Source organism: Saccopteryx leptura, chromosome 13 (assembly GCF_036850995.1).
Source record: "Saccopteryx leptura isolate mSacLep1 chromosome 13, mSacLep1_pri_phased_curated, whole genome shotgun sequence".
Classification (NCBI taxonomy): domain Eukaryota; kingdom Metazoa; phylum Chordata; class Mammalia; order Chiroptera; family Emballonuridae; genus Saccopteryx; species Saccopteryx leptura.
Genome location: NC_089515.1, coordinates 14,718,930 through 14,734,103, shown reverse-complemented (window position 1 = coordinate 14,734,103; position 15,174 = coordinate 14,718,930). Strand labels below are relative to the sequence as shown.

Sequence of the window (15,174 nt, the reverse complement as noted above, 5' to 3'; positions counted from 1 at the left end):
CCCATTTGCCTGAAGAAGAACACAAGAGTTGTTTTGGGTTTTTTTTTTTTTCTAAAATTCTAGGAATTTCTAGGATATGTTTTAAAATAAAAACAGATTGTCATCATTAGTGTCACTGCTCTTGACACTGATAAAAGATGAATGATATCATATAATTTCCAATGAAAATTACAAGATGATGAACATATTCACTACATTTAAATTGATAGTTTTACTGTAATTTTCTGCTGTCCATAAATATATTTTACAATAACTTGCTTCGTTGTAAGTGTTGCTCATCTTTTTACCAGAGCAAAATGTATTTCTGAATCTCATGTTAGACTGAAGTCTAAAAATAAACTTTCTCGCCCTGGCCGGTTGGCTCAGTGGTAGAGCATCGGCCTGGCGTGCAGGAGTCCCAGGTTCGATTCACGGCCAGGGCACACAGGAGAAGCGCCCATCTGCTTCTCCACCCCTCCCCCTCTCCTTCTCTCTGTCTCTCTCTTCCCCTCCGGCAGCCGAGGCTCCATTGGACCAAAGATGGCTTGGGCACTGAGGATGGCTCTGTGGCTTCTGCCTCAGGCGCTAGAATGGCTCTGGATGCAACAGAGCGACGCCCCAGAGGGGCAGAGCATCACCCCCTGGTGGGCCGGGTGGATCCCGGTCGGGCGCATGCGGGAGTCTGTCTGACTGCCTCCCCATTTCCAGCTTCGGAAAAATACAAAAAAAAAACCCCCCCCCACACACACACACAAAACGTTCTCACTGTACAATTACTTTAAAGTACCTGTGCTTTAATAAACAAATTTTCTTGTTCCCTAGCTCCCTGTCTTTGGATCTGGAAATGCTATGGTAGATGGCCCATTGCTGGCAGAGAAACAGAAAATGAGACCCAAACTTCCAAAGTCAGCTCCAGGCATTAGCCTCTCCCCAGTGGCTGCAACGCCAGGACAGACACTTCAGTTCAAGCTAAGGTTAGAGCTCCCGTCAGGAACAAAGTTAACTGAAGGAGTACCCAGTTGCTGGTTTCTAACAGCCGAAGGTATGAAAATAATCTTGCAAATGCAAATATTCCATAAATTCTTGATATTTAATCTGGTACTTTCTCTCATTTGTACATGATATTTTTGCTCTATAGTTGGGCAGGATTTGAGGGACGTCCTGAGACAGAATAGATTCAGATCTAACCCCACTTTAGCAGTTTTCTCTAGTCTTTAAAATTCTTCTCTTTCATTAAAGAACAGTGTAACTCACCCAAAATTACTCAACCATTATTGCCCCCATTCGCTACGAGGCTAGTCCGTCACATGAGTCACAGAATGACAGGTCCTCGAATATTAGAGCTGTGAAAGGCACCATCTATTATGAGAAGGCTAATGGCTCAAAGAGAAAAAGTAATTATAATAAATGCTTATTATGCTGATTATGGTAAGTGGTCAAGGGCATATATTGAATTAGGCGAAAAAAATGGAATTTGAACCTAGTTCTGATTGTTTTTAGCTTAGTGTCTTTTCCATTGTGCTACTCCTTCTCAACTGGGCTCTAGGGTTATTAGTCCTAAAAAGTAATTTTGTTTTTTCAAAAAAAAAAAAAGTTCAAAGCCATCAATTACACATTTGGATGTTATGAAAGTATCTAAACCTTACGTTCAGTTTCTGTACTTAACTCGTCACAGTCTGTGGATGGGCACCAGTCCAGTCCGCGGACTGTCCTTGGAGTGGCACTGCTCTAGAGCACTCCAGCATAGAGCGGGGGCGGGGGGCACAAGGAGACTGAGGCAGCTAACAGAAGCACACCCAAGAGCAGGGGTCCCCAAACTTTTTACACAGGGGGCCAGTTCACTGTCCCTCAGACCGTTGGAGGGCCGCCACATACAGTGCTCCTCTCACTGACCACCAATGAAAGAGGTGCCCCTTCCAGAAGTGCAGCGGGGGGGGGGGGAGGGGGCGGATAAATGGCCTCAGGGGGCCGCAGTTTGGGGACGCCTGCAAGAGAGCGGTTTCCTGGGGTCGGGTGCTCTGAGGAGAGTGACCAGCATATCAGGGGCCCTCGATAGCCCGGGGAAGATCAACACTAAGAATCGATCGTTGATTTGATGTTATCGAGTCAGTTGATGTCCTTGACCAGAGCCGCTGCAGAATGCTGGAGGAGATGCCTCCTTAGGGCAGGTTAAAAGAGAGCAGGAGGAGGAGAACTTGGGAAGGCAAATACAGGTACCAGGAGTTCAACTACACAGAGGAGATACATAGAGCAGTTGCTGGGCAGGGGAATGGAGCTGAGAGAACAGCGTGCTTCCCGGTGGCACAGGGCCAGCAGAGAACAGAGCTGGTATGTGGCGGGGCGGGGATCCTGTGGGATATGAGAAAGGACAGGATCAGCTGCACAAGTAGAGGCTGGCCTTTGCCAGGGATGTGGACACATCAGTGAGGAGAGAAGGCCGCATGTGTGACTCAGCTCTGGCTGGGTGGCTGTGGAGATAGGTGTTTCTGACGCTTGTCTTATCTTAGTACACTGGGAAGCACAGGCCTTCGACTGAGCCTGAGTGGGAGGGGGACAGGGTCTGCAGGAGTGAAGGGATGAGAGGTCACCCAGGAGAGTGGGGGAAGCACACGAGGGGAAGGCAGGTGACTGCTGAGCAGCCTGAGGCTGCTGTCACGGATGCTCCCAGGGAGGCTGTGTCCGTCTGCCCAGGGCAGCCACAGTGCAGGGGAGTGCTGAGCAGTGCTTATAAGCAGGCTGCCCCCGTGACAGGTAAGGAGCCAATGTCAGGTCTCCGGAGTCCAGATCCGCTGTTAGCTGTGTATACCACTGTTCCTTTCCGTATACAGTGATGGAATCTCTCACAGTCTGTTCTAAAGAGTTACATCGATTTTCCCCTTGAGTATATATCCTTTCTTTAAATTGAAGTAACTTAAATATATGCTCTTTTAATTGAAGTAACTTCAATATATGCTCTTTTAATTGAAGTAACTTAAATATATGCTCTTTTAATTGAAGTAACTTAAGTCCATTCCAATTCAGTTCTTTGTTTTATTATGTTTAGTCTTCCAAATAGTTTGTTAAATGGTTTAGAGCTGTCCATTGCTGTTTATTTCAAAGTAATAGTATCATTGAGACTTCAACCACCAGTTATCAAGCCTGAAGCAGTGGCTTCTTCAGAGAGGCCAGAGGTAGAATTTATACTTCGTTACATGCTTGCTACAAGAAAATGGATTCCAAAGCCATACTTTAAAAGGATGCCGTTCGAGCAGAAGAATAAAACAGTGTTGGAGGATATGTAATTGAATACGAATGAATTACTGTGATCAGAATCCAGGCAGAGCCTTTGTCCTCCCTCACTAATAATTTGGGGTCTTTTGATCTAAGAACACTTCCTGTTCGGGTCGGTTCTCCAAGTATGCAGCTCCTGTAAATTTTGTAAAGACCTGAGTGTGTGTTTCGGTGAGTGTAGACGGTTGTGTACAGTGAGGAGGCAGCGCCCTGCCCCTCACAGCAGTGCCTTCAGCTCCTCTGCAGACTGGGTGCTGATTTTAAAGCAAAATACTAGTCGCCCAGAGCTAGATTCTGACCTCTGGTCTGTGTGATCACCGCTGTCCTCGTCTCCCCCACTCTTTCAGGTGTTCTCACCCCGTGCCCTCTCACACACTTTTGTATACCACCCAGATCTGTGCCTTCTTACCTTGGTGTATTCTCGGGGCGGCAGTGACTGTCCGGCGACCACCCACTCGGGTCCACACCAAGTGAGCAGAGAGCTGGGAGGACTAGCCGGGGGGAACTGCTGGGTTCAAGTTGGAGTCCAGCTCCGGGGTGACTGAGCCTGTGGGGAAGCTTCCCCTCCCACCCCTCTGCATGCGGGAGAAGGCTGAGCCATGAGGTGCTAGGAGCTAGCTTTGTGGCCACAAGAGGACTCAAACCTCGACTGTTCCTCATCCCTCTGTAGGTTCAGAGCAGCTCCTTGGCTGCCTGTTGAACTGCTCTGTCTGTGTCCATTAGTCTGAAAGCATTGCGTCCGTTGGAGATCACTGTTCACTTCTCTGTGTGAAATTAAAGAGCAATGTATTGATCTTAAAATAGGATATTAACATGTTTACTATAACTCTACTTTGTCAACACAAATTAACATTGAGACGGAGTAAAATATTGATAGTATTATAGGAAAATAAAGCAGTTTATAGAACAAATTCTTAGCTATTTTATCCCTTGTCCAAGATGTTGGTTTCATTTTTATTGTATAGGAACAAATAAGCTTTTAGGCAAGAATCCCAATAATTTAAGGTTTTTGAAAAGTATTTTATAGAGTACATTTGGACACCTATGATTAAGGGACATTTCTTTTCCCCTTGGCCAGGTAGAGACAGTCACTATTTGTGAATAAATATGGATCTGTATAATCAAAGTTTTCAGCATGTGTGAAGGTTGTTTGTTTTCTTACAGAGACAGAGAGAGAGTCAGAAAGAGGGATAAATAGGGACAGACAGACAGGAACGGAGAGAGACGAGAAGCATCAATCATCAGTTTTTTATTGTGGCACTTTTAGTTGTTCATTGATTGCTTTCTCATATGTGCCTTGACCGTGGGCCTTCAGCAGACCGAGTAACCCCTTGCTCGAGCCAGCGACCTTGGGTCCAAGCTGGTGAGCTTTGCTCAAACCAGATGAGCCCGCACTCAAGCTGGTGACCTTGGGGTCTCAAACCTGGGTCCTCCACATCCCAGTTCGATGCTCTATCCACTGAGCCACCACCTGGTCAGGCTGTGTGAAGGTTTTAAGCCAAAAACAAAACAAAAAAGCCAGCATAAAAGAGCCACTAGCAGATTATAACTTCACAAATCCCGTGTGAGGTATGTGAAAAATATCTGAAGGAACATTTTCTGTGTTTTATTTCTAGAATTATTCATTAAAATAGCTCGATTTACTTTGCTGTTTGTTTTAAAATATAAGACACTCCCCTCCAACCTACTGTTTAGCAAAATCAAAGATTCAATAAAATAAAACACTCTTCAGTTCAGAAATAAACAAAGAAGGACAAAGAATTTTAAAGATAATATTTAAATAATTGTTTAAAAGTTCCTGCATAAAAGCTCTGGTCTGAACTCTTTCGATTCTCACCTTTCACCTTCTCCTTTTATTGGACGTGTTTTTCTCAACTTTGATTTTAAAGTCAACAGAACATTAGAGGCAATGAACTAGAGAGATGGAGAGGACCAGTAGAGACAGGTGCTCCGAGTGTTGGCTCGTCCTGAGGTCAAAAGAAAGAGACGGGAAAGCTAAGAAGTGGGCCTAGAATTTCATCACTACTTAGTAGGCAGTTCAGATTTTGTACAGACAGCCCCGTGTCGCTGAGTCATTGGGTGATGTTCACTGTTCTGTGTAGGGTGGCAGGAAAGTGTGGCCTGCACTTCCTGAATGCTGGCTCTTGATGCCAACCCCTTCTAACGCTGAATGTCTGTGAGAACGTGCTTCCTCATGATACATGCCTTCATCCTGATGGAAGGCACTAGATGAATATAGACATCTAAACATTTTAATGCTATAAGGTTAAAGTTTTTGGTGGTTTTTCTAGACTTTTGTTACATAGATTATTTATGTAAGTCTTAGAAGAGTTTTATGTATTAAGGAGGTAGACAGAATCTCAGTTTTTACATTGTTTAAGCTCATTTGAATATTATATGCAATGTGACTTATTTCTAAAAGAATTTTTTAGGTTTTCCGATTACCTTTTGATAATTATCATAATCTTAATTTGCAAGTCACGACAAAGTTATACATCCATTTGTATTCCCTAGATTGTTCTGTAGTTTTCATATTATAGTCCTGAATACCTATATCCTTGTGCAGTTTTAGTGAGTTATCTTTTTCTATTTTAGGCCATGAATGGCTTCTTCAGGGACAGATGCCATCTGGAGAAATAGAGAGCATCTCCAGTCAACCCACCATCTCCCTGCAGATTCCCGGGGATTGCCCGTCTCCTGAAGCCGTCGTGTCCATCAGCGTGTTCCTCTATTACTGTAGCGCGGACAGCGGGGCCTGCGCGATGCAAGGGGTTCTGTTCAGTCAGCCCGTGCAGATCACCGGCGCCCAGCAGGGGCGCCCCCCTCCCGTGGAGCTCAGGTATGCATTCTAGCCGCCCCGACGGCCGCCAGTCCGCTCAGCCGCTGTACTCTGTCCTCGCCATCGCTGGAACCCATGACCAGAAACCTGACTCTGCTCTGGACACCAGGAAACCCACTGCTCGGGTCTGCACCTGATGTTAAAGCACAGCTGTGCTCCTTATTTAATTATTTATTATAAACAAAGCCCTTTGCTCTGGCTGTGGACCAGCTAAGTCATTGACTGTCGTCCAGACCACGGCATAATCCGTGCTGCTCTCTGGCACATGACGTAGTCCACACTTAACAGGCTAGCACAGTATCATGAGATAACTTGCAGTGATCACTGATAGCAATAATGATACCAAATATTTTACCTAACTTTTTCTACCTTTATTAATAGCGAGCAGCACACTGAATATGTAAGTTTCATAGTAACTTGAGAGCGAACCCAAGGTCCAGTCCACATGTTGGTAGAAGGCCACCTGACATTCAAGGCACGAGGTCTGTTGCCACCCTCCCTCCCCCCAGAACGGCTTTCATCACGGAGGAGCCTAAGAGTACCTGGGTGGGAGTGTGCTGTGTTCTCTTCTGCGGTTTCCTCAGTTCAGATACACTGAAAACAGATCATGTCAGTTCTACTATGTCTGTTTTACTGTGTTATTTGCTGTTCTAACTTACCATCATCAATGCCTTTTAACTCTATGCAGAGACGTCTCCAAAGACATACAGACTCACTCCCTTGACTGTTTTCTGAAGGAGCAGTCTTACCAGATAACAAATGAGTCCTCAGAAATAGGGCTTTCAAGGAGGAAGGGACTTAGGGACACATTACTGCGATACTGCTATAGTTAATGATAAACAATTGTGATAGCAGATGTAAGTGGTTTGTATGTTTTAGAAATTTACGTTTTACGTGTAAGCTTTAAATGCAGGTTTGTTGGGTTTTGGTGTTTTCAGTTCCCATATTCATAATTTATGATCATTTATTGTGACATTTTTTAAAATCACATTTAAGCCTTCAGAGTGAAAATTTCAACGTGATGCACTTTCATGCTATTAATATATATAGTATATTCTAATATGTTACTTGTTAAAATATTAAGGCTGAAACATACAGAGATTTGATAACACAGGATTTTTTTAACCCCAAAAGATACTGAAAGGCTTCTTTAAATCATCATTTCCCTTTATAACTATTTAAAGGCCTGTTCTTATTTTTACTAAAACTGATTCAACTTTTTGTGACTTAATCAGCTTACAATGTTTTTTTAAAAATCAGGTAAACCATATTCAATTAATATTCATAGACAATATGGCATATGACCTCCCTCCTTCAAAAAGTTAAATTTGAAATAGAATCTTTTAAGTATCATCGTTCTATTTCCTTATATATTTTTGAAATATAGTTTTGAATATACTGTCTCTTCTTTGATTTAGGTTAACTAAATCTCTGAAGTAAGGAAATGCATAGATTATGATTTTGACTTATTTTTTAACCTGTTAAAGCTATTTAAAGAGGGATAAATGTAAAGAATTAGGTTTAAGATTGCATATAATTACCTCACAAACCTTTTCTCTCCAAAAAATGTTCTGTAATAAAGGGGTGTACATTAATATTCTCATTTTTAATATTTGATGATTAGACTTCTCATTTCCAGGTGGACAGGATGAGAATATTTTGGCTTTACCTTTTTCTATTTAAGGGCATAAACAGTTTCACTCTCTAAAAGAAGTTTATACAATTTTAACTTGGTAATTCAGATATATCTTAATGTTTTTCAATATTGTACACGTACCTTTTTATGTACATTAAAATTTTTTAAGTATTTCTTAGAATCTATTAATGTTTCCTTTGTCTATACAGTGTTTTAGGTATTTCTTGATTTTTAAAGTACAGTTTTAATGAACATTCTTATTCTTAAAACCCAGCCACCTGTCTGCATTGTTTTTTACATTCAAAATATTATTTATGATTAGTGTGATTTTTTTATAGATCACACTAAAGCAATATAAATAGGTTCTTAGAATTTATGACTAACATAAACCTCTTACATAAGAGGAAGTATGAGAACGTTTACTTTTTAAAATTTCTTGATCCTTGCCTGCCTTCTGTTTTCCATAGGAACGTCTGTATATTTTTAACGTTTGCTTTTCTTCCTGCATAAGTTATGATACTCAGTGATAGTAGTGTAAGCCACCTTAATCAGAGTGCCAGGAGCATGGCATTATAAACACTTGGACATAAAATACCTGGAGTCTTTGCCCTAAATTATTCTGCTTTGTCAGTATTTTTTCCACCCCTCCTTATGATTTCACAAATGGTAGGGTTTGCATTTGTACTCTGGATTGATACGATCCCTGAGAAGAATTTTCCTAATCTTGAATATGCTGTCTCAAGCAAATATTTAACAACTACTCATAAGGGAAAACTACAATTCAATCACCCATAAGTGTAACTTTGGCAAAGTTCAGTGGCTAGAAAAACGATATCTTCCTGACTGTTCTGAAAACAGATTTAGTGATAGTATATATTATCAGGCCTGCAGAAAGCTATAAACCTTACAGCTAAAAGAGTTTAACATGTGTAGATGAGTATATGTATGTGTATACCTGTAGGGAGGTATACACATACAGATACAAAGAGCAACTCAAGAATTTCTCACATAACTTTCTCTTATGGCCAATATATTTTTGAGCTAATACCACTGAAGTAAGTTCCTCTCTGCTTGTTTTTCCATAGTTGAAAAATTGGGAAGATATTGATAATACCATCTCTGTAATATAAGTTTCTACTTGCACAAAATTTACTATTAGTTTTTATCTTCCAATTAAAAAAAAAGTTTAGTCTAGCCACTATATTTGGCATCATGTTTTAAAACAATCATCAAAAATCAACTAAATCCCATAGTTCACAATTGAATAAAAATATCTGCAGAAGGACTGTGCCGACTGGTTCTCCTGAGTGGTGGACTCGAGGCTATTTTATTTTAATTTTACTTTTCTGTACTCTCTTTTTTTTTTTCCAGTGAGCAATATGTTATTTAAAAGAAAAACCAACTGGAAATGTTTTTAAAGATTTTAAATGAACAGTAAGCACTTATTATGTAACAACTTTTCTCAAGTCACTTTTATTACCAAAGATCAAAACATAGTTTAGAGCTCTTGGATCTACCAGTTCTAAGCATGTGATTTGGGGAAGTCAGAAATGATTATGGCTTTTTCTTCTGGTGTGTTTATTGTGTAATGAATGGAATGTAGCGGTTAAGAGCAGGGACTTCCCAGTCATTGGATTCTAACCCTATAAAATGGGGCTACTATCCCTGCCTCCCAGGGCTGCAGTAAGGACTCAATGAACTAGTGTTTGTAAAGCACTTAGTAATTAATGAAACTGCCCATCATTGGCTTAGTTAATAATAATAACTTATGACCACAAACACATGGCTGGACATGACCCCTGCAACCACAATTTCTAAAGCAAACTGTTTCTCTACCAGCTATCAGATAGGTTAATATTCTCCATAGAGTTGAGATTTAAGAAGAGAAATAGTTTCATAATAAATTATATTACTGTTTTATAAACAATATTATAAAGAAGCATACCTGCAGTTTTATTTTTAAAACATTTTAAAGACGTTCTAGAACTATGAGCAATAAACTTGCTCACCCCAAACCACGTTCTTGTAACTAATGGTGCTTTACAAAATATTCCAAGTACCTTTGTACATTTTGCCTCATTTGAGCTTCATTGTAACCGATGTCCATTTTGCAGAACAGGAAACGGCTTTAGAAAGTGGGTGTCCTCTCGAGCAGAGCTTGCAGAGCCAGCCTGACGCTGCAGCAGAGCCCACATGTGCAGTGGCTCGGCCAGGGCTGAACAGCTGAAGGAGAGTGAGTGACAGGTTTTATATGAACACAGGTCTCCTAATTCCTAGCACTACTCCCAGCTGAAAAGTGAAAACAGACTGAGAAATTCAGAGGACTCCCATCCTTTTGTGAATGCCTTCTTATTAAACCTTTGCAGTAGTTCAATAAAGGATAACAGCTAAATTTATTGAGTGCTTACTGTGTGCCTGGCACTTTCCTGAGTGCTTTTTCTATGTATGAACTCATTTAATTTTCACAATCACCTTATGAGGAAGGTACTATTTTATCTTGCTTCCCTGATGAGGAAACTGAGACGCAGAAGTTACATAAGCATTACAGTTATATAAGTCCCAGAGTTAGGGAGAGGCTGAGCCTGCTCACCCACCATGCTGTAGTTTCCTTAAAAACAAACTTTCCATAGTTATATACATATATAGTAACTAATCAATCCAAAGAACCCAAAAGGTCCTAGTGAGAATTGGTTTTAAACTTGAAACCCATTTCATTATATTAGCTTTTGGGGTTTCTCATGATACACATGTTCCAAGGTATGGAACAGGCTGTATAATTCTTGTTCCCCAGAAGGTTTTCTGTACCATTCTTTCTTAAATTCAGATGCTATCCAGAGTTTTTCTTGGCAAATGGATGTATTAGAGAATTAAATGGCTTTTCAGTGTTAGTTCTGACAAGGCTATTTTAATTGGTCTTCAAAAGGTAATTATAAGACCTTATCATGAAGTTTAACTGAATTCTTAGCACAGAACTGTCTCAGACCCAAAAAACTCATTTATATTTAAGAAAAGTTTGTTTTATTAAGCAAAGTGAGCTCTAGAAACGTCCTCTTTGGCCAATCTGATAACATACATAAAAGCCTGTGCTTCCTTGCTTCATAAATAACATTGTGGTCTGTAGACCGCCCCCCAACAGTGACTCAAATATGTATAATTCTGTATTAAAGTTTTTTCAGGTCAACCTATTATTCCAGCTTTAGGTACTATTAAAAAGAATGCAACAAGGCCCTGACTGGTTGGCTCAGTGTTAGAGCATCGGCCCGGTGTGTGGAAGTCCCAGGTTCGATTCCTTGTTAGGGCACACAGGAGAAGCACCCATCTGCTTCTCCACCCTTCCCCCTCTCCTTCCTCTCTCTTCCATTCCTGCAGCCAAGGCTCCATTGGAGCAAAGTTGGCCCCGGGCGCCGAGGACAGCTCCATGGCCTCCACCTCAGGCACTAGAATGGCTCCAACCTCAATGGAGCAATGCCCCAAATGGGCAGAGCACCGCCCCTTGGTGGGCATGCTGGGTGGATCCTGGTCGGGAACATGCAGGAGTCTGTTTGTCTACCTCCCTGCTTCTAACCGGGAAAATATCAAAACAAACAAAAAAACAACAAAATACTACATACCACTGATTATGATACACGGCCATCCAGGTATAAAAATATAAACATCTTTTCATTGTTAGTTTGCTCATTTAAATTAAATAATATTGGAATTTGTTAATTTTATTATAAAATCTCATTTCTGAAATTCAGAAGGAATAGTATATCAACTTAAAAGGATAATGATAACATCCTATTTACAAGTAGAATTCACTGTTGGTCACCAAGATTCTCCTTTTCTTCGTGTTGCACATATATAGTTTCTTTAAATAAAGAATTCACACTCGGCATAAGTCACTATTTTGTCCTGAATGATTAAAAGTTTGCTTTTTCCCATTTCCTTACAATACAGTGATAGAAACCATGGAATGAAAAGTTAGAGGCTCGACTAATCTGCCTGTGTGTGCTCCATGGCCAGCGAGCGTCAGCTCGGTCACACACAGACAGTTACAGGAACCTGCAGGTGAGACCGGCTGCTTCTGGCTGGCCCCCGTCGGTCTCACCTGCAGAGAGCCCGCGCACAGGGCAGGAGGCAGCGCTGCGCCCGCCCATGGCTGACTCGGTTTCATTATCTTCAACGTTAGAGCTGGAAAGTGAAAACCCTGGATTCTTGTGGAATGTTTGCCTAGTTATAGTCAGTGTTTAGTGTGTTCCTTTTTGCTGCTTGTGGCTCTCAAGCTTACAGACCAGAGGACATTTAATTCCATTGAAAGCTCCATAACAGAACAAAACAGAAAAGAATCGCAAGTATTTCCAGATACACTGCCCAGCCTGTCCCAGCAACCACACAATGGAAAGCCCTGCACACGCGCCCCGGAGTGCTACCCCATGGGCCCGAAGCATTTTTATAACTGCCGGGCGTGGCATGATGAATTCCTTTAGCAGCAACTTACAGTCCTGGTGTTTTCAGTGATGCGGGTAAGCAAAATGGTCCCAAGTTTTTGAACGTGGAGAATTTGAAACTCAGTCAGATGGACAAACAGAATTAACTGCCTCTTGCTTTTACCAACTTTGTTACGTACATGGGTACTTTAGAAATTCTCGTGATGAAGCCTCATTCTGAGAAGTAGAGAAGAAAATGAGCTCTCAGATAAATTTGGCCAGTTTTAAACTGTTTTATAATTCTTACCCTAGTGTGCTATGCTTTTGAAAAATGTTAAGGTATAGAGGATAAAACAGTAGTTGATAAAATTGTAAAGAAGAGGAAAACTAGAATGTTCTTTTCTGAAAACATAGGGCTCTGCCCTGTAACAGTCTGTTTATAATGTGTAGTCATTATTCTTAGTCCCCCCAGAAATGTATCCGTTCTGTGAGCATGCACATTGTGTTCATTGTTGTGTTTATTAGTGTTCAGAACGCAAACACGGTTTTTGTTTGTGTAGTCTTGAAGTGTTTTGTTCATGCATGCCTCTGATACTGATCATCCAAACCTACCTGTAAAAAAGTAGACTGCCACTTCCTCTCCACACCTGAGGCTTCTTCTCTTTAAAAATAGTTGTTTCTGTAGAAGTTTCCCTGAAGAACCGGGGTTACACAAAGAACAGATCTAGCAGAGTGATTTGGTTGTGATAAATATTTTTTCTAGAATTCCTAATATGTTTTCAGAGGAAGAGAAAAGTACCCTATGTGACTTTGAAGTTAACTTCTGTTCTGAGGTATACCTCCCTAATTATATTTTAGGTAGGTTAATATCAAAAATTTTAAATTCTCACCGTGAGGGACCATCGAGAGCCAGTTGAAAAATGTTTTAATTGCTGTCATTACTTGACACATGGACGATGGACAAATCAATTTTCTGTTTGATATTATATAATTACTTTCAAATTGTAACAATTCATAAATTTGTCAGATTGTAAAGACAAACTTGTGTGTTGCTAAAAGTGTAGTTTTATTTCTGAGAATAGAGTTGATATGCTGTGCTGACTTCCTATCTGTCATTCCAAAGATTTGATTGTATTTATTTTTTTCTCCAAAAATGAAAAAATGCAATGGAATCCAATTTACAAGGGCATACATTGAAATTTCTAGACATGGTCTAGTTCTAAAAAAAAAAAAAAAAATTATTTGCATTTTTAAGTGTTTCATGTAGACAGATGAATATATTTTTATACAACACTGTCTTTCTACATTGATTTCGAGACTTCTCAGTGACTTTCCAGTGCTCGTGTCACCGGGAGGTGTTTGGGAAGAGTGTGCAGCGTACTTCTCAAGTCCGAGGGACCGGAGGGCGTGGCTACGGGAAACTCGAGGGCTGGCACTGGACGCTGACTCCTGACAGCTCTTTCCTAAAGCTTTGTACATGTTTTTATGAACATTAAATATTGTCTCTCTACAGCCACGTTTCTGTTTTTTTGATAACACTTTTTAAGTATATCATGAGATCATTTTGCTGCTTAGAAACCTGGAAGTGATCACTTCTTGCTTGAACTTTTGGGGAAAAGAGCATAATACTTAGTGGTGGTTGTTTATTTAAAGCCTCTGCAAGCAGATAATTTAAAATAAAATGCAATTGTGACTAAAATAGATTTTTCTAAAACATTTGGAAAAGCTGCTCTTTTCAATAAATGGCACTGGGAACATTTGAAAAGAAAAAAAATAGAGCTCTGCTTAACGCTATACACAGAATTTGAGAGGAATTAAAAAATATATATACAAAAAGGCCAGAAGACATGGAAGAGCATATAGTGTTGGCAGTGGGGCTCTGCACCTCAGCTCAGAGAGAACAGACTGCTGGTTGCCAGAGGGTAGGGGAGGCAAAAGTGGGTGAAGAGTGTCAAACGGTACCTCCTTCCAATTAAAAAGGAAATGTGCACATGTATAGAGCCTATTGGTTTACACACGCGCACGCGCAGACGGTCCTTGCTTTGCACAGAAGAGCACACAAATGATTGTGCAGGCTGGAACTGCAAAGCACTCAACTGATGGGGAAAATAAGTGTTCCATGATGTTTACAAATGTTTGTTAAAATACTAACCACTTGGTGTCAATTACATACGTGGAAAATAAAGAAAGCTAATATTTAATACACTGTAATGTAAAATATTACAAATTGTGAGCATTAAAGCATTTACTTCTTTGTAAGAAAACTTACCAAGGGTTATTTGAACAATGCTTGCTTTCCTCTCATCATAAAATTTATGATACAGCACAAGTATCTTCTCTCTGCCCTGGCAAGTTGTCATGCTCCTTTCTAAGTTTGGATCAGCTAACATTTTCATCTTGGTGCTTTCATTGTTGTGCTATATTTCCAAGAGTTCTTTTAATGTGAAGTTTTTGGCCAGAGTCATTTCCTCTGGGATATCATCATCCTTTTCATCACGGCCACTTCGCTGATTTATGTCGAAGAGTTCACCTTCACCAAGTCTCCCGTCTCCCAAACATTCCCATAGCCGGCTGTTTTCTCTACAGCGCTGTTCGCGTTCAATTCAGATTTCCCTTCCAGTGTTCCCACTTTTCATTCCTTTGCTGTGCTTTTTGTCTTGTAGGCCAGTTTCCCCTTTTGATTACCTGTTTTTGGGAAATGATCATGGGGCTTTATCACTGGGTCACGAGAAGGCAACACAACTACACAATTTGCACTAACGAATGTATACAGTGACCAGTCACCACTAGACTTTGAAAGAAGTGACATTACTGGTCACTGTTCATGAGAAACCAGTTACCACACAGCAATCTGTGGACCAAAGAGCCAACAGTGAAGTTTATACTTAGGTAATTATGTCTAAGTAAATATCCCACGGCAACTGAACTTGGAATTGTGTTGATTTAAACTGTAGTAATGAAATTGTGCATAAAATAGATAAACGAAAAGACCCAACAAACACCTAAGAACTATGCAGAGTTGAATACGGGGGCGAGGGAGT

The 15,174-nt window shown here is 40.6% G+C and overlaps 1 protein-coding gene across 4 annotated transcripts in view; it reads left to right on the top strand.

The window, feature by feature from the left end:
• The window catches only part of NHLRC2 (NHL repeat containing 2), a 61,397-nt gene extending 47,752 nt beyond the window's left edge, over positions 1-13,645 (top strand). The window contains exons 10-12 of one of the 4 annotated variants that reach the window (XM_066355401.1): positions 802-1,021; positions 5,845-6,088; positions 11,664-13,645. In XM_066355401.1, coding sequence (XP_066211498.1) covers positions 802-1,021; positions 5,845-6,088; positions 11,664-11,691 — 492 coding nt within the window. In that variant the 3' untranslated portion in view covers positions 11,692-13,645. Of the gene's footprint in view, positions 1-801; positions 1,022-5,844 lie in introns of all 4 variants that reach the window. The other 3 variants (XM_066355403.1, XM_066355400.1, XM_066355402.1) reach the window with 3 other exon arrangements.
• Positions 13,646-15,174: the final 1,529 nt, after the last annotated feature.